General features: G+C 42.4%; 5 protein-coding genes and 1 long non-coding RNA gene across 8 annotated transcripts in view; 2 read left to right on the top strand and 4 right to left on the bottom strand.

Moving 5' to 3' along the window:
• foxj3 (forkhead box J3) overlaps window positions 1-9,183 on the bottom strand; it is a 62,634-nt gene extending 53,451 nt beyond the window's left edge. The window contains exon 1 of the mRNA XM_049734558.2: window positions 8,882-9,183. The gene's annotated coding sequence lies outside the window, so the exon portion shown is untranslated. The remainder of the gene's footprint in view (window positions 1-8,881) is intronic.
• A 1,288-nt stretch (window positions 9,184-10,471) lies between these two features.
• On the top strand, window positions 10,472-12,499 carry ppcs (phosphopantothenoylcysteine synthetase). The gene is made up of 4 exons (XM_049734551.1): window positions 10,472-10,608; window positions 11,048-11,576; window positions 11,642-11,745; window positions 11,866-12,499. The coding sequence occupies exons 2-4, from the start codon at window positions 11,051-11,053 to the stop codon at window positions 12,190-12,192; spliced, it is 957 nt and encodes a 318-aa protein (XP_049590508.1). The 5' UTR covers window positions 10,472-10,608; window positions 11,048-11,050; the 3' UTR covers window positions 12,193-12,499.
• utp3 (UTP3 small subunit processome component) lies at window positions 12,222-16,062 on the bottom strand. Its single transcript, XM_049734541.2, has 16 exons — window positions 15,904-16,062; window positions 15,714-15,801; window positions 15,525-15,569; window positions 15,163-15,219; window positions 14,963-15,083; window positions 14,822-14,890; window positions 14,562-14,686; window positions 14,335-14,487; window positions 14,189-14,260; window positions 13,933-13,973; window positions 13,750-13,846; window positions 13,435-13,572; window positions 13,158-13,294; window positions 13,026-13,083; window positions 12,749-12,856; window positions 12,222-12,667 (listed from the first exon to the last, which is right to left on the bottom strand). Exons 1-16 carry the CDS (start codon window positions 15,918-15,920, stop codon window positions 12,578-12,580), a joined length of 1,416 nt encoding a protein of 471 aa, XP_049590498.1. The 5' UTR covers window positions 15,921-16,062; the 3' UTR covers window positions 12,222-12,577.
• A 160-nt stretch (window positions 16,063-16,222) lies between these two features.
• Window positions 16,223-20,460, bottom strand: fam83e (family with sequence similarity 83 member E). Of its 2 annotated transcripts, none has more exons than XM_049734536.1 (8): window positions 20,002-20,460; window positions 19,787-19,933; window positions 19,053-19,177; window positions 18,550-18,978; window positions 18,036-18,092; window positions 17,647-17,887; window positions 17,360-17,581; window positions 16,223-17,274 (listed from the first exon to the last, which is right to left on the bottom strand). In XM_049734536.1, exons 1-8 carry the CDS (start codon window positions 20,458-20,460, stop codon window positions 17,101-17,103), a joined length of 1,854 nt encoding a protein of 617 aa, XP_049590493.1. In that variant the 3' UTR covers window positions 16,223-17,100. The 2 variants fall into 2 exon arrangements, with proteins under 2 accessions (XP_049590493.1, XP_049590494.1); XM_049734537.1 differs by having other exon boundaries at window positions 17,662-17,887.
• Window positions 19,762-24,195, top strand: LOC125977707 (uncharacterized). Its single transcript, XR_007484715.1, has 3 exons — window positions 19,762-19,912; window positions 20,020-21,836; window positions 22,054-24,195. It is a non-coding gene; the product is annotated as an uncharacterized lncRNA (long non-coding RNA).
• On the bottom strand, window positions 21,484-24,515 carry LOC125977706 (epithelial membrane protein 3). 2 transcript variants are annotated; one of them, XM_068652449.1, is made up of 5 exons: window positions 24,197-24,258; window positions 22,852-22,940; window positions 22,267-22,369; window positions 22,046-22,186; window positions 21,484-21,821 (listed from the first exon to the last, which is right to left on the bottom strand). In XM_068652449.1, exons 2-5 carry the CDS (start codon window positions 22,927-22,929, stop codon window positions 21,646-21,648), a joined length of 498 nt encoding a protein of 165 aa, XP_068508550.1. In that variant the 5' UTR covers window positions 22,930-22,940; window positions 24,197-24,258; the 3' UTR covers window positions 21,484-21,645. The 2 variants fall into 2 exon arrangements, with proteins under 2 accessions (XP_068508550.1, XP_049590512.1); XM_049734555.2 differs by lacking the exon at window positions 22,267-22,369 and having other exon boundaries at window positions 24,197-24,515.
• Between the last annotated feature and the right edge of the window lie 284 nt (window positions 24,516-24,799).

Below are 24,799 nucleotides of genomic sequence, written 5' to 3'. Positions count from 1 at the left end.
GCGGCGCTCATAGAGCCCTTTTAGTCAACCCACTGCCCCCTCACTAACCTCCTACACAACCAGTGACCACCCCCAAGCCCCCCAGCGAGAATCCTTTCAGACCAAACACTGCTCTGCCTGCTGCATCTTAATAGGATGTGGGGAAACTAGAAGGGAAATGAAGGCACGGTAAGTCTTTAGGAGGAAGTCGAATAAATGAGCCAACACGCACCCCGGGGCGGGCACGCCGGGGGCTTTCCAGGAGGTCGGAGCGAGCGCGGCCAATCGTGTCAAGGCGAAGGCGGCAGACACAACCTAAACTGACATATCAAAGCGGCCGAGTCTTATCGAGGGAAGAAAGAGGCTGCTGAGGTGTCGCATTTGATGGCATGTTGAGGCATACAACAGGGACAGCATGCCACCCCTCCTAGAAGAAAAGCAATTAGAGATTAAGCAATCCGACAGAATCTTCAAATCAAAACCAAAAATATATTTTCCTTATGGGAAATCAAAATACTTCAAATGCTACACTACGTATGCTCAAAAATGTTCATCCTAGCCGGAGCTCATGTTACAGCGCACTAAACCAGTTTGAAGAAGACACTTGGGAAAAATAAGTAATATCCTTTCCGTTGCTGTCTGCTTCTTCCTAATCCATATATTTAAAGCCACCTGTTCAAACTACGATTATTACTATAACAAAGTAACTCCAGCTTCGGGCTACGTCGACTGGTTCATGCTAAAAAAAGGATTTGTCGACACGCATAATCTGACAACATGAATAGAGTGCAAACTGAAAAATGATCGCTTGTAAACAAATAGCAGAGCATAATGACTGCTCTCAAATTCGAGCGTGATTAGAGCAAGTTTTACATGATACCGAGTTGTACTTTTAATTGAGTAACAAAGCTCAACGACTATTATGCGATAATGAAGGGAATCCTCTGGGTTGGCTTTCCGTGCTGACGCAGCCTTAAAACTTGCTTCATCTAAAAATGGGCACCTTAAGTGCATTTCAAATGACTTATATTTACCCACTACATTGTCTCGCAAACAAAACGGGGAATCTTCTGGCACTCCTCGAAGACTGAGAAAGTAGGTCACTCAGTCTCCTGTGAGTCAGAGGCTTTGGCAGGGGACCAAGAGGAGCAGGTATGAGGGAGACGGAGAGAGACGAGACGAATGGTAGACCGATACACTTTTCATCAGCGCTTTCAAAAAGACACCAAGTTTACGTGCTGCAATATAATTTGATCATTGGCACATTTGTAAGTTTAAGGACGTGCTAAATGGCTGCGACATTATCTATTAATAGTGACGCAAATTCCGTTTGTCTGTTCACAATTTGGCACCAATAAAGTTGAATACGATGTACAAGAGGCAATTGGATAACTTCAGAAAATAGTCAAATGTGAATTAACTAAAAAGTGGATTGATGGCAATAAATTTGGAAAATTGAAAAAGGACACATTGGATCGACTCTGTCAATGCACAATACTCTGTGAATTAATTAAAAAAAAAAAACACTGGATGAATTAAAACTAAAGTCAAGCCAAATGTTCAAACTGTGCCCTCAACTTTTTCTTTAATTATAGTGCAGTGCTGTGTTAATAAAGTTCAGTTGCATTGAACTTTTAATGACAATCTCATTTCTTCTTTGAAAAGTGTTTGTTTTCCAACATTTGTTTGGGTACTCTCTAATTTGCAAATTTCAAGACTTTAACTGAATTGCTCATTGACTACAGCTTTTATTTTCATACGTCTGCTCACAATGTGTTCAAACTGCGGCTTACAATAACATTAAAAGTACTTTTTTTTAATCATGAATTATGGGAGTAAAATATTTAAAATCTTTCAAAATAGAATAAAAATAAATTTATTATTATTATTATTAAATTACAATTTGAATTTTCTCTCACAAATCCCAAATCAACCGAATACATGAAAGGCTACCAACGTGCATCCGCCATAGAAACGCACATGGCGATGCTCTCCCCTAAAACCAGGTCCCCAGACGCACCAAGTCCCAGCCTCCCAGCAGTCTTTTAATACTGCACACATTCCCTGTAAGTAAAGCTGGGTGATTTGTCAGCTCGCAGGTGCAGGCACACTGCTTTCCAGGGCTCTGGGCTTCCCTCCCAAAGCCGCAGCTTGCTGGCAGAGTGGCTAGCTGTCAGGGTCAGAGCCCAATATTTCCAAACAATTCCTGATTTTTTTTTTTTTTTTGGGTGGTGACTCACACTTGTTGAAGCCATAGGTCACGCACTCACCTGGGGGATAGCCCACGTTTTGACGCCCGTGTCTCTTTACGAACCGATGCAAGCTTTTAATGACGGCGGGCACGGACGGCGTCGCCTTGACCGTAGCATCCCCTCATCCCTAAGCGCTCCCGCCTGCTCATTCATCCACCCTGAGGGAGAGGCACGCGAGCCAGAGGAAAGATGACTCACCAGCGTAACAAGATGCATTCTTTGGAATTCTCTGCAGACGTGTTGTTTGCTAAACGAAGAGCACAGGAGGTGCAGAAAAGTAGTAATGCAGGTCAACATAAAAAAAAACAAGAAAAATGAAGAGGTAATCAAGCGCCACTATGCCTAAGAGGGAGAAAGAAGCCAACGGTGGGGTTAATAGAGCCAGCGCAAGTCATCACTTGTGTGGGTTTCCTGGTCCACAGAGATCAACATTCTCTCCAAATCCAGAGAGAGAGAATCCTTGGCATTGATCGGGGGTTTTCTGAATCACACACGGAGACCGCAAACTCAACATCTAAGGCTAATACGTCAAGTTTTACATGAAGCCAGGCTCCAAGAGGTGTTGATAAATGATTCTGCCGAGTGTGTCGAGCCCTTGGAGACACCGAGGTATGAAGAGAAGCGTTTTAATGATAGGGTCCAACAGATCCACGGCGGCCCCTTGCAACTGAGGCCGCGTCACGACTTGGCGCTCGCCCGTGCGGATCACGAGCCTCGTGCACATTACACGCTCTCCAATTTATGCTTTTAAGACCAAGTCTCCAAACTGACTGAACCCACATTTGCATGCAGTTGAGAACAGAATCCAAAATGGCAAGAGTTTGACTTTAGTAGACTGTAAATTGCCGGGAACGTCTGCTGGTAATTTCCTGAGATAAAGTTTCGATTGCGTGAAGTTATTCCTCTGTAACACTTGCCCGACAAATGATGAATTGTAGAATGGACGTGACTGATCGAGGCAATAAACACAATCCGCTTTGAACATTAGCAAATGTGTATTTGGCCAAATTTACATTCAGTCAGCCGGGGTCCGATCATTCTCATTTGGACGTTACTGACAGGTCTGTGCAGGACCTAAGAAAGGTGTGACATTACAGCCTCTTGAAGGGTTTAATGATTCATACGTTGAAATACTATTGCCTCACCTCGCCTCCTACTAACTTATTTGCCCTCAGAAGCAGTGAATTGGTCGCCATGATCAATTGTTCTTAAACAAGCCATCTCCTTGGATGACTCACACGCTTTGCAAGACTTTGGATCTGAGTTGTGGAGAAAATGCTTGCAAAGTATGTGGTTTAATCATTACAGTAGCTCCTACTTTGTAGAACAAATGCATCATTGACAATGAGGTAAAACCCCAGCCACAACAATCTAGACCGGAAAAGCAGCGACGGGGAATTTTCTCAAACGATAATGTGTTATGTCAGTTTTTTGTGGTTAATAAAAATAAATATATATATAATAATTAAAAATAGCATTCAATTAGCATTCTTATTAGCATTCTCAATAACATTGACTAAATAAAAACTGAAAATCGCAGTTTTACAGAATTGACAGCAATATTTTGGTGCAATGAACATTTGGAGACGATTACCAGCAGTCATCAACAGATGCATGGCTGCCTACCGTCCACACGTTTGGTTGCTTTCAAACAAAAGAGTAGGCGACCGATTGCATATAAAGTGCGCAAGTGAGACCACAGTGGAAGATTTTAAATGTGGAGAATTATTCATTATGAACTGATGAGCTGTCCACTTGTGACTGGATGCATTTTATTTACTCATTCATTTACATGGCATTTTTTTAGCACGCGCCATTAGGCTCTTAATTGCACAGTTGGGAGCACGTGATGTATTTTCAACACAAAAGGTATATGCTAATTAGTCGCAGTCAGTTCTGAGAATGCAATGCAAGGAAAGAGCCAACTGAACGCTTGATTTGTTTCATAATATCTTGAACGGAATGAGTCACAATGAGATACCATTCACTTCAGGCATTGCCACCCCCTTGCATGTTTTTTTTTTAATATATGCCCAGCGAGTTCTTACAGTAAGTGACTTAAAATGTAACTGATGAGTCTGTTTGGTTAACTAAATGATTAAGAATCGATAATGAATTATCATATATGTTTTTCTTTAATAAATGCAATGAGATTCTGCAAAATGACAGCATGAGAGGCGCAACAGAGGACTTACTTCATATTTTTTTGGGTTCTGTTATTTTTTGCCATCTATGATTCCACTGCTTTTAGTAAAGTTTTTGCCATGGTGCCATTTTGGTATCTCGAATATATCAAGGTATTCTATACAGGTAGAATGTCAGAGTAAAAATTTTGCTGACTCACCATCGACTTACTGCACCCCAAGTAGATGCCTTCTCTTCCGGCAAAAAAAAATAAAAATAAAAAATTGGATAGCATCTGTTAGCGCAGACGTAATTACCATGCTGAAAAATGGTATCTGTAAAGCTGGAGTCGATTTCAGAAAGTAAGTGTAAGTATTTCATGATTAAAAACTCCTCAACGGTGACGCGAAAAGAATTAAGAATCACTTTGCAGTTGATTAAAGCCACTGGCAACTATCTGAGGAATTACAGTAAGATGAGGCAAAACGGTGGATTCTTTAGTACATTTCGCTCCACATCCAATTAGGAATCAGAGTAGGAGTCAGTCCTTACAGTTTATGGACGACTCAATAGGCAAAACTTCCTTGAATTTATAAAAAAGAAAAAAGTATTGGGTTTCACAGAATATATTCTCCTCATCGTGATGGGTAGTGGGGAGAAGTTGTTCAAATGAAAACTGAGCGAGGGCCTCTTTAAAAATTCATTCATTTACAGCAAAAAAAAATAGATTGAAGCGCCCGGCTCCAAAATTTGGCTCCGGAATCACATTAATGGTGAAGCATCTCCCACAACGCCTGGAGCTGTTGCCTGGTGAAAGACTGCACACCTTGAGAATCATTTCTTTTCAATTATTACTAAAACAATGCGTGTCTAATTGTCACTTTTAATTAAGTCAATCTACAGAGGAGAAAATCAAGGGAGCTGAGCGAAAATCCTGCAAATCCTGCAAACCCTAATTAATATAAAAAAAAAATTAAAAAAAGATGAAGAATAAGTCATTCCCTTGATGCCGTGCCAGTGTCGTTCTTTTCACCATTTGATGTGTCGGCTTTAGAGACTCAATGACAGCTGCTCCCCCCCCCACCTTCCAAAAATGCCGAGAACTGCAGTTACAATAATTGCTCCGGCCAGCACTAAATGAGGTTCACTTAAGTGCAATTATCCCCCCCTGACCCCCCCCCAAAGAGACTTCTCTAACACAGAAGTGGGCTCACACAATGTGACGGCAAACAAGATTGAAATTGGAATCGGGGAGGCGCTTCCGAGCGGATGAATGGCTCCACGGCTCATCTGCATTCTAGTGAGAAGGCACGGCGGCTCTAATGAAGACTGAGCCACTTCCTCCTCCTCCTCCTCAGGCCTCCAACTTAAAGTGTGAGGAAGGATATTTTGGGGAAAAAACCTCCACTGGTCGCCATGGAGAAGCATTTGCAGCAGAGCAGAGGAAAAGGAAAGCTTTTTACCTCTGTTCAAGGTGAAAAAGGTCAGAGTTAAAACTCAGTCGTGTGACCAGATCTTACTTGAAATTCCACGCAAGAGAGGAATTTGAAAGCAGCACAGCATACGTCAAGGTGAAGAAATATGTCTGCACCTTACTAGAGCTGCATTAAAGGATTAACCATGCGTGTGTGTGTGTGAGGGCAGCTAGTGTTTGGAAAGTCCGCCTCGCATTTCTGAGGTTCCAGGTTTGAAACCCAGGCTTTTTTGTGGTACGTGTACCAGTCTGCAAACCGTTGACACTCGGTTGTGGTCCCAACAGCTCGTGTAATAACTGTGCGCATGTTTATTTTGTTCACCTAGGCATGCAGTTGATCTTTTTAAAGAATGAAATGATCCCAAACTTTGGACATTCTTTGTCTTTTATGCACTCCATCCTCCTGGTTCGCAACCAACATATTTCTAGTTCAGTCCAAGGTGTACCCAGCCAGTATAGGCTCCAGCTCACCTGTAATTGACCGAGATAGTGTTCAAGGTAACTCTGTACTGGATTATTGTATATATAAAAATATATTCATGAATAAATTGCCTCCTGCCAATAACGCAGCACAATAGAATTTTTGCCTGGGAGGCTGCGATGTGGTGGTCTAATACGGTTTTGCGGCAGACGGTACTTGTTGGGTTCTGTCGAACCGTAGTACTGTGTGTGTGTGCGTGTGTGTGTTTGCATGTGCAGTGGTGGGGTGGGAGGGTTGCGTGTCTGTGATGAGTCTGCATGTAGCCACAGGCTCAACTACCACCGGGAGGCTGATAACTGCACCTCACGGATGGCCATTTGAATAATCACTTCAACAAGGGGAGAAATTAAAAAGGCTCTCAGTGTGAAGGGGGGCTAGGCATTGGGCCATGCACCGCATTCCAAATGAGGCACCGCTATTCCGACAGTGAAAGCCCCCCCCCCAACAATCACAAGCCTCTCCGTTGACATCCATCCCAAATTGTCGCGTGTCGCATCATGAGTAATCTATGAAATGATGCGCAGATGGGTGTTTTCTGTTCTGTGGCAGTTAAATATCAAACCCCCCACAAAAGCTGTAGAAACTGGGGAATGTTTTTTTTTTTTTTTTACATATTTAGTACATATCTGAAGGCATACAAATACTAGTACTGTACTGCAAAAGAAAACTAAAATGAAGCAAAAGTACTTTTATAGATAACACTGCCACATGAGTTCATTGCTAGCAAGAAAAAAAAGCTCACATTTAAAGGAAGGGTGATTAAAATGCAAAACCAAGTTTGACCTTTCATTGCGAACGCTGACTAATATTACTTCCAGTCTGAGGTGGCTTGAGATAGTTGGAGGATGGAGAGTTGCACAATCCACCCATCCATCCAATTTCTAACCAGTTTGCCATCATTCAAGTCACCGGTGAGGTGGAGCCTATTCCATCTGACTTGCATTCTGGACTGGGCGACAGCCAATCACAGGGCACAAGCTATAGACAAACAAACAAACAATCTTTAATGAACCTATCACGCATGTTTTTGGAATGTGGAAGAAAGACAGAGTACCGGGAGAAAACTCATGCAAGCGCTGGGAGAACATGTAAACTCCAGACTTGAACCTGGAACCCTCGACTAAGTTGCAGACATGCTAACCACTAGCGGGTATGCACTGCCCAGTCATAAATTGAACGCCAAGTCGTGCCTAATGACAGTCATATGCTAGTTTCCATTCGACTATTTTAGAATTTTTTATGCAAATATTTAACAAAATTATGGCTTAATTACAGTGCTAGAGTAAATTAGTAACTAGTGATTCCCAACCCACATGGTGCCATGGCTCATATATTTTTGGCCCCTGTTGGGCCATCATGAGCCAATTTGTGGCGGCCTAAACAGAACTGGCCCCCAAATTAAAACAATACTTTACAAAAAAATCTCAATTATATATGTCAGCTTACCAGTGAATGAAGTAGAGAAGAATGTAAATACAATCGAGTATGCAGCATCAGTGGGCAATTAAGGCACCCTTAAAAATATGTGCACTCCCAAAATTTATAATTATACATGTTGGATGGTGATTAATGTTGGACACTGTAAAGCATTACAAGTCCTGGCACAAATTGAAGAAAAAGACATGAATATGACCGTAACAATGTATCACAAACTATCAAATTAAATATATTAAACACATTTCAACATTGCATTCAAATTTAAATAGCTTCCACCTGAAGTGCTCATGAACTTGCATATGACAAAGACTCAACAACACCAACAACCCAAGCTAAACTTGCTTACAGAATCTTAGTAAATAATTTTCAGATCAGTTTGGTTAAATTGTATAAATAAACACCTGATAATCTCGCAGACATCAACTCCGACAAATTCGTCGCTGTCGAAGCAACTAGACTGTCGTAAATCGAGGAGCCCTCGATATTTAAATGCGTGTGGGAACGACACGCCTCTAGTGGAAATCCAAACACAGTTTGGTTATCAGATTTTCAAGGGGCGATCCGACTGTGATGTTTTGAGGCCATGCGGGTGTACCTATTGTAGTGGACGGCCGCCGGGTTGCATATAGCACACTTGTTGAGCCTCGGATCACAAGTATGAGTATATTTATGTTTGGGAAGAATTCAATGGCGGTGTGCGAGGAGGCGATTGACAGCGAGTGGGGGGAAGGGGGGGGGACGCACTGCAACAGCTGTGAGTCAAATGCCACCAGGGCACGCAGGAAAGCCAAATGACACATAGCCTCACACACATGTATGCAAAGACACACGCGCGCACACTTCCTACTGCACACGCATACCAAACAGCTAGCCTAGCTGTGGGAGAGAGCTGGGGGTACGTCACTACATTACACCCAGAAAAGAGGGTGTCTCCCCCCCAGCCAAACCACCCTCCGCGCGCCCCCCTGCCACGGCGAGCGGAAAGCTGTCAACCGGGGCCTGCGCGCCGGGTTCATCCCCCCGCCCCTCCTCCCTCCTCGATGTGAGAACTTGAACGCAGCACACTTTGCCCGACAAAAAGTCGCTCATTTCAAGGACCCTAGTATAACTTCCATGCCCTTGTAGCGCACTTACTCTGTAGGGAGAGATAGCTGATGTTGACGGTGGTCTCCGTAATCCTCGCGGTAGTTTCGCACTTAACTGCTCCCGCGATCTGACGCCGTCTGCCTCCTGTGGGCCGGCGGGATCCCCGAGAGTGTCCCCCGCGCGCTCGAACGTTTGTCGTCCCGGGTAATGAGCCGCCGAAGGTTCGCCGGTGTGCCTGCGGTGCCGTGGCGTCCCTTCACTGCTTCTCTCTCTCTCTACGCCTGCCTTGCCTTCTCCCCGATTCGCCTCTCGCTTGGCGGCAGAGCCAACATCCGGGACTATCCACGCTCAAGTCGGATCTACTTTTTAGCGTACGCCGTTGCGCGAACGAAGGTTTAGTGCGCGCCCCCAACACACAAACGCGCACGCACATACTTCAGTCGCCGCCTGTTCCGCTATGAAAAATAGTGCCACGTATAGAACGCAAGGAATCACATTTCTGTTGTCCGTGTAAAACGAGTAATACAATAATTCAATGTTTGATAGATGAAGTATATGATAATTGGAGGCAATTTGTCGAATTTGTTACTCATTTGGTTGACATTTTGATAGATATAACAATCTATATTAAACATTAATATATATAAATGTGTAGTATCCAGTACATTTACAGTATGTGCATGTGCTATAACTTTTGTGTTAAGTAAGTTATTTTATAAAAAAATCTACTATCGACATTATACATATTTTATAATAGATATTTCATCACTCATGATTTTCATGATCATTGTAATATAGCTTATTAAATTATTATTTATATCTAGGAGATGACCAAATATGTCACATACTAAATTTAACATTAATCAAATGATGCGTTATTTATTTTTATGATATTTTTCATAGCCACACTAGTCCTGGATGCACTTAAGTCATTACTGCCACTGAAAATCAACAACGCCAAAATTATTGCATGGTTTAATAAAATCGTCAATATGAATAAAGCCCCAAATAACATCTGTAAAATGAACAAACAATATAACATACGCACGCACGCACGCGCACGCGCGCACACACACACACACACACGCACACACACGCGCACACACGAATATAAAAATAATCACTATTTCCTGCACCATAATACTTTTATCCGACACGATTTTCAGTTGCAGCATAACACAATCTGTGATAAGTGCATACTTAATTGATAAATTTGAAACTATATACGTCCACAAACTGGCTAGGTGATCACTAAGAAGTGTGTGGAAAAGGTTCCTCTGGACAGTGCGCTTGATTCAGCAATACAACAGCGTCTCCTGTTGCTTCATCACTGGTACTATTAAGTCAGAGGTTGACATTTTACCACCGATTTTTTATGAATAAATAAAGATTTAATCAACGAACTAACTCATATGATTAACTGAGCACAAAATATTGAACTAAATTATTTAAACACAAGACCCACTTGAAAAAGGCATAACACTACTATTCATAAAATGAACACCATACTGATACTGTGTAATCTTTCGGCCAGGAAACAAATAACAGTAATAGATTATTTTTTTAAGTCAGGAAATGCCTGCTTAAACATCTGAACTTTATTTGGTATCATCCATCATCCATCGGCGTGGCAGTAGTACCACAGATATCTATGTGAGGGCGCTATTTTGTTTCTCATCAAAGCGAAGAAGAGCGCGCCTCAGTTTCAGGAAGTGTCTAAATTGTGACGTGTGGAAGACATACTTCTCATATTTCTTCACAATTTGGAGTCAAAAGTAAGTCTCCCCCTCGATGTGCTTTGTAGTTCCTTAATAATCAAAGTATAGTTATGACACGGACACATGAGGGCGTTGCTGACAAACTTTTGTTTATGCAAAAGTGACAGTTCTGTTATGACACTGCGTCAGCGAGCAATCGAAAATGAAAGTGATTGACAATTAAACTTCGCAACCAAAATGAAACATGCTGCATCCTTTCGGTGGAGATTTATTCACATTTATTATCTTATCTTCATTATCTGTGCGATTAAACAATCAGTGCGTTTGTTTTATAGAGGAGTACAGAAATTAAATTGATTTTACTTGAAAAAACATTATTACTGGCAAATAAAAATAATTAAAAAATGACTTTACTCACCCCGTGTCACGACTGGCCTACTGTACCTTGAATCCATCCCGTTTTGTTCATATCTGTGTGCCTCCTCTCTCTCTGCAGGCCATGGCAGAACCCAGAGTGTCTTCCATTGATGGCAAGCTGGCTGAAGAGTTTGCTGCTCCTTCCCATGTGGACGAGGTACGGGAGAGGATAGCTGCTTTTGCCCGACTCCACGCTGAGGCAGGCCGCCGCGTGGTTCTCATCTCATCGGGTGGCACCAAAGTCCCACTGGAGTCGCGCACCGTTCGCTTTCTGGATAATTTTAGCAGCGGCAGGAGGGGAGCGCAGTCCGCCGAGTACTTCTTGGAGACCGGTTACGCCGTTGTCTTCCTGCACAGGCATCGCTCACTCTACCCGTACGCTCGCACGCTCTCCTCCATCAACGTGCTGGACGCCCTGGAGTTCTCAGGCGGGGCTCAAGAACCAGACCGTGTGGTGGTGAACCCGCAGGTGCTCCCCAACATGGCCAAAGTGCTGAAGAAGTATCGGGAGGTCACAGATGCCCAACTCCTGCTCCCTATCGAGTTCAGCACTTTGTCGGAGTATCTGCATCTCCTCAAGGCGTCAGCACAGTCCCTCAACGCCATAGGTCGGCATCAACGCCCGTAGCGTCGACTGGTGTTAGCAGTTCTCTAACAAACTTGTGCGTTTTAGGATCAAAGGCCATGTTTTACTTGGCGGCGGCTGTGTCAGATTTCTACATCCCAGCGTGTGACATGCCGGAGCACAAAATTCAATCTTCCAACGGACCGCTTCAAGTGAGCCCCAAATAATTCAAACATTATGCCTATTCTGAGCATTTTTCCTGTTTTACTGACTGACGTAGTGAGGAATTACTGTATTTAATTTCTCATCAACAAATCCCTGTCTCCCTGCAGCTAAGCTTGAAGATGGTGCCCAAAATTTTATCACCGCTGGTGAAAGACTGGGCGCCACAGGCATTCGTCATATCCTTTAAACTGGAGACGGACGCCGCCATCCTGCTGGACAAGGCTCGACGAGCGCTGGAAACGTACAGGCACCAGGCGGTGGTCGCCAACGTGCTGGACTCACGGCGAGGCTACGTGGTGGTGGTGACGCCTACCAGCCAGCACGAGGTGGTCCTCTCCAAGGAGGACGTCAACAACCAGGTGGAGATCGAGGAGAGGATCGTTACTAATTTGACAGCGGCGCACGAGCGTTTCATTGAACAACAAGTGGGCTAACTGCCATCACAGTTTTCATCAGATGCATGTGGGCTTGATTTTTGGCTTTAATTGTAGAATAGTTTGAAAAACATCACCAATCTGTTTGTAACAGGCAATTTTGAGCCATACTTCAAAATTTGAAGAGGACTTTCCTGATCAGTCTTGTTTAAATATCACCAAGATAAATATCAGTATTTGTTAGGAATAATGTTCACACTAACTTTAACTAAAATGTTCAATGGTTGACATTTTTTCAATATTTTTTTCTGTTCAATTATCTTAACCTGTTAATGTAACAACTTATTAAAGATTGTAAAAAGATGAATGATGTCAGTTTTGCTATTGCAGGTTTTTTAAAAGTGCAAGCACATTCCACTAAACAGCTTTGCAGTGCATTGAGGTGTTACTTGAGTTTGATACTCTTCTTGACTCCTGCACGGATACCGGACAGTTCTCCGCTGTATCTCGTCTCCTCTCGCCGAACCTCTCGGACCTGATGTAAACACAAGCGGTCAATGTGGAACATAAGCGTACACTGAAACGCATTTATGTGGAGATGTTTGCGACTACACACCTGGCCCTTCCTGCGGATCTTCGCCCGCCTGAACTTCTCCCGGTGTTTGACTCGAGGATTGCGGTCGATCTTCTTCCTCTTGGGAGTGAGCCCCTTGTTCTTGGCCATCTGCGACAAGATCGAGGCACCAAATTAAGATGTGTTTGGAACATTTTGCCATCAGAATGCTCACTCTTCAAGGGGGGCGGTTAGCGGTTGATGTCATTTTTGTTGGATTCAGCTTTGATTCTTGGACTGATTATGTCATCGATTATGCCAATCATTTGGAAAAAATTACCTGGTACGTGATGCCTCTCTTCGCTTCTGAATCTAACTCCTCCTCGTCCACGTCCACCCTGCAAAATTGTTGACAATGAATAAAATAAATATTAGCTTTTTTTTTAATCCTGAATTCATAAACTTCACTCACTCTTCATCTTTCTGTGGTTTTATCTTCCTCTTCGATTTCATCCTTCGCTCCACTTCTCTGTAGAATTGCAACGCCGCCTCCTCGTCCAGGTCCGAGTCAGAAGCAGCGACCATCTCTGGCACCTCTTTGGCGGAATCCTACGTCCGCAAACACGCCCTCGTTAGAATCTGTGTCAGGAATCTGCCAGGAATTGACATGCACGGCCACACAGAGGTGTGGATGGCCACGTATTTCCCCTCGTCGCTTGTTTCTACTACGGCAATTTTTTTTTTTTAACCTGGTCTTTTTTGCCGGACAAACCAGCTTTCTTCTCAGCCGCTGCTCTGCGGGCGATCTCGTCGTCCTCTTGAGCAGCCAGCAGCTTACTGTACTGCGGCGCCAGGCGCTCATCAACTGAGCTCAGTTTATTGATGAGCTGCAGGCAGGAAGGCAGGGTTAGAAATTAAAATGTATCCTATGACAAAACTTGTCCTTAACACAGAATATATAATGACTTAACAGCTTTGGTGCCACTCCACTGTTTGGACAAAAATCATGAAAAGATGATCAACTGTGTGATCATAATATATGCATGAAGATGTCAAAGACTTACATTTCTGTAAGTGAGCAGTCGTTCGATGACCGGGTGGTTGTGAGCGGGGATTCGTTTGGCTTTGAGCACCAGGTAGAAGCTGATGTTTGTACAATAACTGAAACAGGAAGTGCTCAAGTTGAGGACTTGGCAAGTCAGACGGCTTCGTTCGTGAACGTCACACTTTTAAACCCGCATACTCACTTGAGGTAAAGCTGATGTTTTGTCTTCAGGTAGTCGGCACCCTTTCGGAAACAAAAGCAAAGGACAATGTGCTTGACATTGGAGGGTTAATCTCCATTTTAAAAAAAACATTGTTTTGTGTTTTTGAACACTATTTTGTTTTTGTGAGTTCCATAAGAAGACTAGGCTAGAAACTAAGCATCAAAGCAAACAACCACACATTACGTTATGCCAATAAGAAGTAAATAAAGGAACTAAATACAATAAAATAGGTCACCTTCCCTGGTGGAATTCTTCCATCTTTGACCATCTGCATGAGTGGCTGCAGTAGGTCCTTCATTTCTGTGAGCTGCACATGAACAATTCCATTTAGCTTCCACCTCATTGGTTGCTTTACTAGCAGCCATCACACTCCCTGTGTACCTTTGCCTTGAAGTCCTGAATGAGTTCAAGCAACTCGGGCGACTCCTTCTTGAGCAGTTTCATTTTCTCTTTGAGGGACATTTGCTTCAGGTCCTTGACGATCTTCTCCTTTTCCACAACTGTCTCCTCGGTCTGTTCCTCTGGAGCAAACTCCTTCATGTGGAGCCACGTGATTTATTTGCACAAGAGAGCATTTCCTGACAGGTAAAGCATGATGTTACAAATACCTGGAAAAAGTTCAAGTCGTAATCCTCCTCGCTGAGCTGTTCTGCCAAACGATTTTGGATTTTCTTGGCTTCTTCTTCCTCCTCCTCTTCCTCTTCTACCAACTCATCACGTGCCTTTTTTCCCTCTGGAAAAATTCAATGGAAACAGATTATGAGTAGTGGGATGTTTTCTTGTGGATTAACAATTTTTTTCGAAAAAATGAATTTTTCATCCTTAATATTACAATTTTGTGTGTAATTCTTTTATATAGTATGCTCACTTGTGGCCACGTAGTCAGTGTCATAGAAAATCTTCTTCTTGGTACCCCAGGCAAGTTCATTGGGAAGCTCTGAGAGGACAATACAAAGTTAAGCGAGCTCTAAGTGCACTAGCGTCAGCATCTTACAGCCTCATGTCTTACCTTCCTCCTTCTTCCCCTCGAGATCGCTCTCCATGTCAGTGCCCTCCTCCTCTTCCTCCTCCTCCTCATCTTCATCGTCCTCATCATCCGTTTCGGAATCATCCAAGGCCATCACTTCCTCCTGCAGAAATGAGCATACATTTCCTCTGGAACTCACATTTTATTTCATGTTAAACTCCAACAGGAAAACGGAATCCCACCTCATCATCCAGTTCCTCCTCATCGCTATGCAACTTGACTCCACTGGCGAGGAGTTTCTGTTTGGAAATTCCAAAATATAAACTCAGTCAAAAATAAATAAAATTTAAAAACCCACACCAATAGAAACAAATACCAGTTTAAGAGGAACAAAAAATAGTCCATTAAAATAATAAAAAGTGTTCCAGTAATAAGTTCAATAGTTCAAACCCAAACGTAGCCATGTCTCAAAGACTTAGAAACACTTAAGAGTCCAAGCGCTGTACATAGGATCAAACATAATAAATATAAAAAACATATAATTACGATATATATGTACTAATAACAATAATGAAAAGAGAAAAAAAAATCTTATTTTTTTTACCTCAATCTTCTCATCGTGAAATTCATCAATTATGTCCTTGGAGTTCTGGCGATGAGAAATTAAAGATTGCAAAATTATTGCATACATTTTCATTCATATAATTTAACTGCTCCAGCGCTGTTAAGTTACTCAGTTACTTTTAGATACAAATTCCAACATTACCAAAACATACGAGGAAAAAACGCTTACTTTATCAGGGACAGGCACGTTTTTGTATGCCTCTGGATCATCTTCATCAAATTGCTGCTGTTTAACAGGCTTCGGGATCTTTTTACGTCTGTTAGCAAAAAAACAAAAACAAAGCGACAATTCAAACACGATAAAGTGACAATAACAAAAAGACCTTAGTTACGTTGATGCTAACGTTAGCCAGACTTACCTTATTGCTCGAACCATCGTACCTTCTAGATGCGTAAATAGCTCGGGTAGTAAAGATTTAACACATTGCTATGGCTTGAACATGTGATTCCGCAAACGCTTCTTCTTCTTCTTCAGCGTTTTGATGGAGAGCGACGTGAACGACGACACGAACAGCGCCACTTATTGGAGGACATTCAGAACCAGATTTTAAAAATATGTTTTTACATAATGCTCTTCCAGCAAAACAGCAAAACCGTGCTTGCTAAAAATAAACTGAACTGATGGGAAAAGGGGATAAGACAACATTTCAACAAATAAGGAAAATACAAAGACACATATATGGTCTTTATTTTATTTTTTTAAAAATAAGGATAATTGTGGCTACTCTTAAAGGTCACAACCTCAAGTCAGACAGGATTGTCAACTCAAAATCGTCGGTCACTCCCGGTCGTTTGTGGGAAACATTTTGTTTAGTTTTTTTATTGTATGAAACACAGTGGAGGAGTGCTTAACATTTCAACCTCACAGTTCTGAGCTTCTGGCTTCAAATCTTATCTCCAGCCGTCTTATGTGGACGAAGAAGAATTATCCCTTTTCTATTGCACCGAAATGATCCCTGCCAACTTCCCTAATTTCTATAGTAAGTCAAAGACATTTTATTTAGATAGCAATTTATACAGAGAGCACTCTCAAACTTCACATAGTTAAAATAGTCACATATAATCAAAAACAGACTGACAACATTTTACATTTTATGGTTAATACAAGAAAAATAAATCACTCACAGATGAGTTAGAGCCTATCTATGGATGGCGTTACACCAGCGTTTGGTGTAGCCCCACTTAACCCCCTCTGCATTTTATTATTCTATTCGAAACTATATGTATATAAATTACTTTCTCAGCCCCACCGGCGTATATCGATCCAGCATGAACATGCTCACATTTTCACCTGTGGATCCAACATGTATGTTTTTGGAGAAGGCCAGACTACCAGGGAAAATGAAATCTCCAACATGAAGGTCGCAGATGAGATTCCAAGAGCAAAAACCTCACAAGTCGGAGTGGGACAGGCTAACTCCTCGTCCACAAAAATAAACTCGATCCAAGTCTTGAGTCAGTCTTTTTTCTTGTTCGAGTGTTTAATACTACAGAGGTAAGCGAGGTTTTGTAGTTTCTTTCAAGACAGATGGAGCTTGCTTATACTATGCGGCAGCTCATTCCTCCTCCTCCCCTTTTCTTTCCCTTAGAGGCTTCCAGTTCAAATCTAGGGCGAAGCTGCGAGGTCTGATCTTGGAGGCCTGTGGAAGTCTTTGCAGGGCTGACTTGACCACGTCGTTCCTTCTCTTCATCAGGATTAAGCCCGGTGTCATTTGGTCCGGCTCATAAGCCTGTGCATTAAAAACAAGGCTTTTAATCACGTCACGTGAGGTCATGTGATTAGTGATGCAGCAAAATGCAGCAGCAAGGGCTTACGTTGAAATTAAGCCTCGGGACAGAGAATCTTCTCTCATCGGGAATCGGGTCGCCGCCGGGTGCATCCGCTCGGAGGTCCATCATGGAGAGGGTTGTCTCGGGCATGTTGTTCATGGAGCCTCTTCTGAAGAGTTCTGACTTCTTCTGAGGTTTGAATCTCTTCATGAGGTCACTCATCGAGTTGAAGCTCTCCGATTGCGGCACCCTCAAGATTAAGGGCTTCTACAAGCAGACACATTCAAATAAATCCTCAAATATGAAATTAAAAACTTGAAGAAGCGGCTTACTCTTGAGGCGGCTACATTTTCAATGTTGGAGCTGATGTCATCCAAGTCGCTCTCCTCTCTCACGCAGGAATTTGGACTTTCATGCCAGTTTTCCCTCGTTGAAGAAAATAAAAATTCATTTTGCTTCAAGTCGCTGTCCTTGTTGTCTCGCCACGCTGACAACGATCTGTCGTCCGCGCTGTTTCTCAGGTCTTTGGAGAACTGCCGGGATACTACCTCTTCTGTGTGATGTTCTGCCCAACTGGAAATAAAGAGAGGAACATTATTTTATTGCATGTACTTCATTAAATTAAATTAATAACATTTCTGATGTCTTTTAAGTACGGGAAGAAAAGCACATTTTTATATTTCACCAAAAATGTTTCATATATCTCCCTTATAAAACTCACTTGGAAAGTTTTACGTTGTCCGGCAAATTGTTTGTCATTGGAGAGCTGTCCCATACCCTATGAGGTACACACACAAAAAAAGAAATCAGTCAAGGCTGGTGGCACAAATTCACATATCACAATTGTCAATCAATAATAATTAATATATACACCTCTGAAATAAACAAATTACCTTGATAATCAATTCACAATATTCATCTAGTATGTTGATAGTGTTTACAATGTTTTACAATAATTAACAACAATGATTTAGTGACTATCCATATGCATTTTGCCACTTGCTGTCGACTGAAAATCACAGTCTTAAGTCAAAACCAATCACAAGTTTTCTGAAGCTGAGCCGTCAATTTAGCTAGAATTTATACAATAATCCCGCAAATCTACAATTTACTTAAAATGACTATGGGGACAAATTCATGATAAGAACAATAAAGTTAATGATTACCCAAGACTTTTTGCACCGTATGTTTTGAGGTTAGGATGCAAAACAACACCTCATCTACTGGGTACGTACCTTCTCGATGTCGTAGGCTTGTATCCATTCACAGTAAAAGTATCCAAAATGGCTGTGTTTTTATCAAACATCATATCATTCTGCAAGGCTGTTTCCTTTTCCACAACTTCCTCTTCCTCTAAAGGATTATCCGTCAAGGTTCCTCTTGGGATGACACCCATGGCCTCCCAGTCCAGATGGACGTTCATCGGTGGAGAAGGAGGGTTGAGGATCTCTTGCTTCATGTGCAAGTGTCTGGGAGGACTTGGATCTTTGAAGTCTTTTTGCTGCTTTGTCATTTCCATGTGGGGAACGGCGTATTCCCAAAGGTTGGGAACCGGGGAGGAAGCAGCAAACAGGATCCGGAACTCTTTGTCGAAGACGTCCACAGCCGAGCCGGTGACAACGGTGACGAGATGTCGATGTAAGTGAGCATCCGTCCACGTGAGGCTGTCGAGAACGAAGACAACCTGATATAACATCAGCTGCTGTCATAAAAATACGTTTTTCATATGAATGTTTACCTGTAGCTACCATGAATAACAGTTTCCAAATCCACCAAAATAAATTTCTCTTTCAACTCGCCAACAATCATCTTTCCACTTTTCGAGCAGAAGCTTTTACCTCCAAGAACACGAACACGAATGTTCTGCAATTAAATTGAAACATAGTATTAGATGGATATGTATGATAGATATATGTAACCCAGGATTCCTGGAAATGTCCTCACCAGGAATTATGGGTCCCAGGAACAATCAAGCCCCAGAAACATTAAATTCTTGGAATATTAGACGCCCAAGAAAAATACCTAAAGTGGCCCAGGCTGAATTGCACCCAAGATATGCAACAGGTATTTCAATTCATTTCCTAGTGTTTGATACCATAACTTTGGCCCAACCGAATTCCTAACTGAATAGCCCTCGTCTAAGTCTTGCAGTCATAATCGTTGAATGTCCGAATTGTCATTATATGCAATCCAACCTATTTGTTTCCAATCATTATGTCTTGTTGTCCTCGCTTGAAGCGCATCTTCTGTTGATTCTGCAACAGTAACAAGAAGACTGTCCTGAATGCTGTATAACCAGTTGAACTGTCGCTGGCGTTACCGTGATTACTGAGGCATGCGACACCGTATCATAAGTCAAGTTCACAATGCAGTATATCAAGTTTGAAATCTTTTCTCACTTGGACCATGTAGGAGAATCTGTTTGAGTGTGTCCACCTTCTGTGCTTCTGCAATCTTTCAAGCCCGACTCACCGGATGTCCCAGCCTGTGGAGTGTATACTTCTCTTCAACGGTCCTTTGGTTGAGGATGATGTAAACCGGGACACCCCTGGAGGCTGCGTTGTGTAAATCCCTAATGATAGTGCTGTCTGTCAGCCGGTCAGTCACGATCCCAAGTACCTAAAGAGACATCGTTTATGCAAATTAGCCCTACCCACACTGAATGATAAGAATTCAAAGACGCATACTTGGCTGGCTTTCTGCAGATGCCGTCGGATGACCTCTCTGATGGCAGGTTCTCCCTCAGCGGAGGGATTCGTGTACACTGTGACGTTTTCCATGCGCACCCAAGGCGCCTCAGGCCAACCCAGCTCCAAACCCGGAGCGGGCACATCCGAGTGGGACGGGAAGTAGGACGAGGTGAGGTCAGCTGCACCCGGATTGACTTTCCCTCCAGTCTCTTCTTTTTGCAGGGGAGTAAAATGAAAGTCCTGAACTGCGCTGGTTATCTCGCCCACCTCATCGGGAGAGAGGAAGGAGCCAAAGAACTCTGCGCCGACGGCGTTGTAAAAGGCTTTGGGACCTTCACCCAGGAGCTTCTCCATAGAATGGCGCTCAAGTTCCGAGTAGAGGAACTCCGGGGAAGACGGGGTTATCGGCAGGAACACCGCATTCTCATCCAGACTGGCTTCCTGGGAGCCCGGCATGGCTGCGACCTCTATGAGGATATGTTAAGTCTCTCAACTACTGACCTCGTCTCATGTCAGCCATCAGTCCAATGAGATCCGGAGGACCAAATGCTTGATGGCAAAGACTTCCAATGACGATTACAGAGAGGAAGTCCCTTGAGTTATGTCTGTTAGGTCTGGAGCTTCATATTGACCCTAAACACAAAGTCATAGAGGAGAGTCATGCGGTCGGCGCATGTTTTCCGTTGCGGTGGTGTTGTCAATCTTACCTCCAACGGAGCTTGTGCGACTGTGCTTCTCGCTTGACTCGTTCCCACCCTTGCCTGTCATCTCAGTCAGCCTTCCACTCCTTGTGGGCGACATTGTAATCGGATTCCGCAAATTCTGTGCCGCACTAGCGCTGACAGACTTTGTCGCCGTTTGCGCTCAATTACAACGTCGCCTCACTTTCACGCATTAACTCTTTGGTGCGTCCACTTTTTCCATCATCTGCATGATGCGTTTGTCTCAGAAGCAAATATTGTCACACAGCCTTTCTTTAAGACATGTGATTTGTTTTGGACTGGTTCAGCCAGATTGGCAGCTTTACCAAGCAACCAAGTCTGTACACACTTGTGTTTTTGTAGAGCCCATTTCTTGTGCATTTCCTTTCCTGTACATTTCTGAATTCCTACTGCTATGCCAGAGAAAACATTGTTGACAGAATGCCTTTCGCAACCTGTTAAAAGGTGAGTAACCAAAGGAAGACACACCCCTAAGCACTACATTCAAACAGCTCTGTCTATTCATCTGACGCCAAAAAATCCACCCAAATCTTACTTTATTACTTGATTAATCTTACATGGCAATACCGTGACGTCGCTAGAAGTCTGGCGAGTCGCAAAGAAGCATGAGCATCTTGGAAATAAATATAAACCGTTGACAGATTGAGTGATTCTCCAATCCTTAAGGGCCCTTACTGAAAAAGATAAATTGTAAGATTACTAGTAAAGGCTGTAAAGCCATTCGAACGTTTTTAGTGGAGAAATAAATAAACAAGGGTAAAGTTGTAATTTTAATGAGTGTATTTTAATTAAAAAATCATTCAATTCTGACTTTTCACACACCTTGCCCTCTAGGCTGAGATACAAAACAAAATTAGGGCCACACTAGAAATGAAAAAAAATTGGGATAAGCAAAAAAACTTTTTTTTTTTCTTCCCCTTCATTCTTTCTTTCGCAAGTGTCCATACAGAACGCCACTGATCAACAAGAGGGGGACACAAAGCCACGCCAGGATGAAGCAATAACCGAAATGACCTTTACCCAGATCGCTGGAGTCATTAAGGATCTCCTTCCTGTGAAAGGTGAAGATGAGGCAAGCTGCAAAGTCGGTGAAGCCTGCAAACGTTACAGGTAAAGTAATGAAAATTAACATAAAGAATTGAAAATAATAATATATTGATCAGCACTAGCAAAAACTGTCTATATTCAATTTCAGTTTAGAAAATTCTTTGTAGAATTAGGACTTTTTAAAAAATCCTGTCTATTTAAATTTTGTATCAAGAAAATGAATATTCAGTAAAAAATGATACAGTGTACAACTTCTACAAATAATATCATACCTGCAAAGGCTTGACAGAGTCCTGTCAAGTAGAAGAGCCCTCCTTTGGACATGGTGAAGAGCTGAGCTGCAAACACCAGCAGAGAGATGGACGAGAAGACAACGGACAGCACCATGAGGGCCTGCACCGACTGCAACCAGTCTGGAACGAGCGAAGACCCAACAGTATTTAAACATCAGACGATATTATGGAATCGTGCAGAAATGCAAATGATCATTTACCGCTCTCATTGGTAGCGGCACACAGCCACGTATCTGTGGCATTGTCATGGAAACAGTTGTACCACAGGTCGCTGATTTCTGAATTGTCCCAGACCCACCAGGACTACGCGCACACACACACACACACACACACACACACACACACACACACACACACACGCACGCACACACACACACACACACACACACACACACACACACACACACACACACACACACACACACACACACACACACACACACACACGCGCGCATGCACGCACACACACACACACACACACACACTCAAAGTAAGCAAAGTCTATTTATAGAGCACATTTCAACACAGCTCACAGAGTAAAGACAATGACCTCAATTGTGATGTCATTTAACTGAAGGAAGTTTTTGCCTTTCAGATTTTAATTATTTCCTGTCTAAAAGAGGCTGCATGGAATTTCTGGATTTAAGTCAACTGTATGGTTGAGAGCCATCTGCACAGAATATAATACATAATAATAATTGGACTTGGAGCTTGATACATTACATATCAAGGTTAGTTGTAGCAGGTGGAACAACGCCATCTCGCGGACAAAAAGTGCAATTCACCTTCTCCAGGGTAGCCACAAGGAGCATAGACAGGGTGACAAGATGCAGTACGGTCAAGGATATGAGGAGGAACACCATGGCTGAGGCCGCTATAATAAAAACAAGAAAATATATTATTGGGCAGTGCCTTGAGGAAGTGTTGCAAGTGGGCCCGGTTATGAATCAGAGTCCAGCTTCCTCATAAAATGTCTCCAAGATGAGGGGCAGACTCCCGAAAAGAGCCTCATTTCATGACTCCCTCCCCTAAACATCTTTTATCTATTAGCAAGATCACAAACACACCCCTTTTCTCTCATTTTGCATTTTTGTCTCCATGACATCACAACCCACATACTCATAACTTTTTTTTTCACTTGAACATAAGCAGCAAGATTGTGTCTTATTTGCCTCCCCACCACCCCATCATGAACCCCAATTTAACCATTCAAAAAGTCCCTTTATTCCAAACAGGAACTGGAATTGAGACAATTTCTGTTTCGCTCTGTTTCGCTTTAGAGCACGACCAAAGATTTGGGTATTAGATTACAGATAAAGCTGAGATTTTCCGTTGAACTTCATATTTATTGAATAAAGTAGGTTACAATGTGAGAAACGTATACTTGGTCAAGGTCCAACACTTAAAATATATAATATATATAGTAATATCTATAATTAGACACAAATATGAGCTTCCTGACAGGGTGGATATTTTTGCTAATATTGACGTTTTATGAGCACATGGTGGACCTTCAGCAAGTAGTATGATTCACTTAACAATTTCACTGTTAAACCAATATATTTTCAATCTGAAATGCCGAATAGAGGAGCCCCACTCTTCATTTGATGATAGGAACTGGGCCAGGCTGCAAATGGCAAGAATGATTGACGTATGCATTGAAAAGAGAGAAAAAGAAATAATTAAAAGAACTAAATTTAGGTAAAAACAGAACAAAAAAAAAAAACACCAATATGACATAATGACAGGATGGAGAGCAATTTTAAGAACAATATTTATCATTGTACTTGTATGGGAGCAAATGTTTTGCCACTATTAATGAGATTGCAGAGTTTCATAATTATGCAACATTTTCATGATGATTTTGATGAGAACACCAAAGGCATTCATGGTGTTACTATCTCCTACGTTTCTTTTTTTTCTATTTCAATGAATGGACTGAGACAGTCTGGGGCAAAATTGTTCCCAGCGGTCCTCTCTGATTACATCATCATTGGTAGTGGCTTACGTTTGCTCACATTTGACTGTTCGTATGTTGAGTGCATTAAGTTCATGCAAGATACTGCAAGTCCTTTTGAATATGAACAAATTAATTTCCTGGATGAATAAAAAGACATGACGTATTCTTACCAGTTTTCCCGGATGCTTTGGAGTTTTGTCCCAAGAGTTGACGTTATCCTCCTTTTGTGCTCTTTTCGTGGAGAGTCGGAATGTGTAGCGGCATAGGAGGAGTATTCGACACCCATTTCCTCTAAGCTTTACCCTCGCCTCCCCTCCTCCTTCTTGTGGCCCTCCCACTCATAACTGTGGTTTGGAGGAAAATCAAATTCCCCTGGATCAGCTCAATTTGTGCCCCTCCTCTTCGCTGCCTCTTTTAAAAAAAATTATGAATGCACTTTATACTGAGGGGAAATGAAGTTGTACACGACAGCCTGGCACGAGTCTACGGGGAGGCGAATTTGGGCAGGATGTTCAAAGTCCTCGGAGGCGGCAACCCACTTTGGATGGCCAATGTGCAGGAAGTGTAAGCCCACCCAAGACAAAACACAAACACGCGCACATGCACGAATGTACAGGCAATGTCGAAATTGTCATGCACGCGTAAAAAGGAGAATACGGCAAATCTACCCGTTTCAGCTTTTTAAATTTTTTTTAAAGATCATTAAAAAAAATGTACTTAACATTGGCTTAATGTCAGTTTTTAAATCAATTATTTAATTAAAAGAAATGAAT

This window comes from Syngnathus scovelli, chromosome 11 (assembly GCF_024217435.2).
Source record: "Syngnathus scovelli strain Florida chromosome 11, RoL_Ssco_1.2, whole genome shotgun sequence".
NCBI classification, from domain to species: Eukaryota; Metazoa; Chordata; class Actinopteri; order Syngnathiformes; family Syngnathidae; genus Syngnathus; species Syngnathus scovelli.
This window is presented reverse-complemented; position numbering and strand designations above follow the sequence as displayed.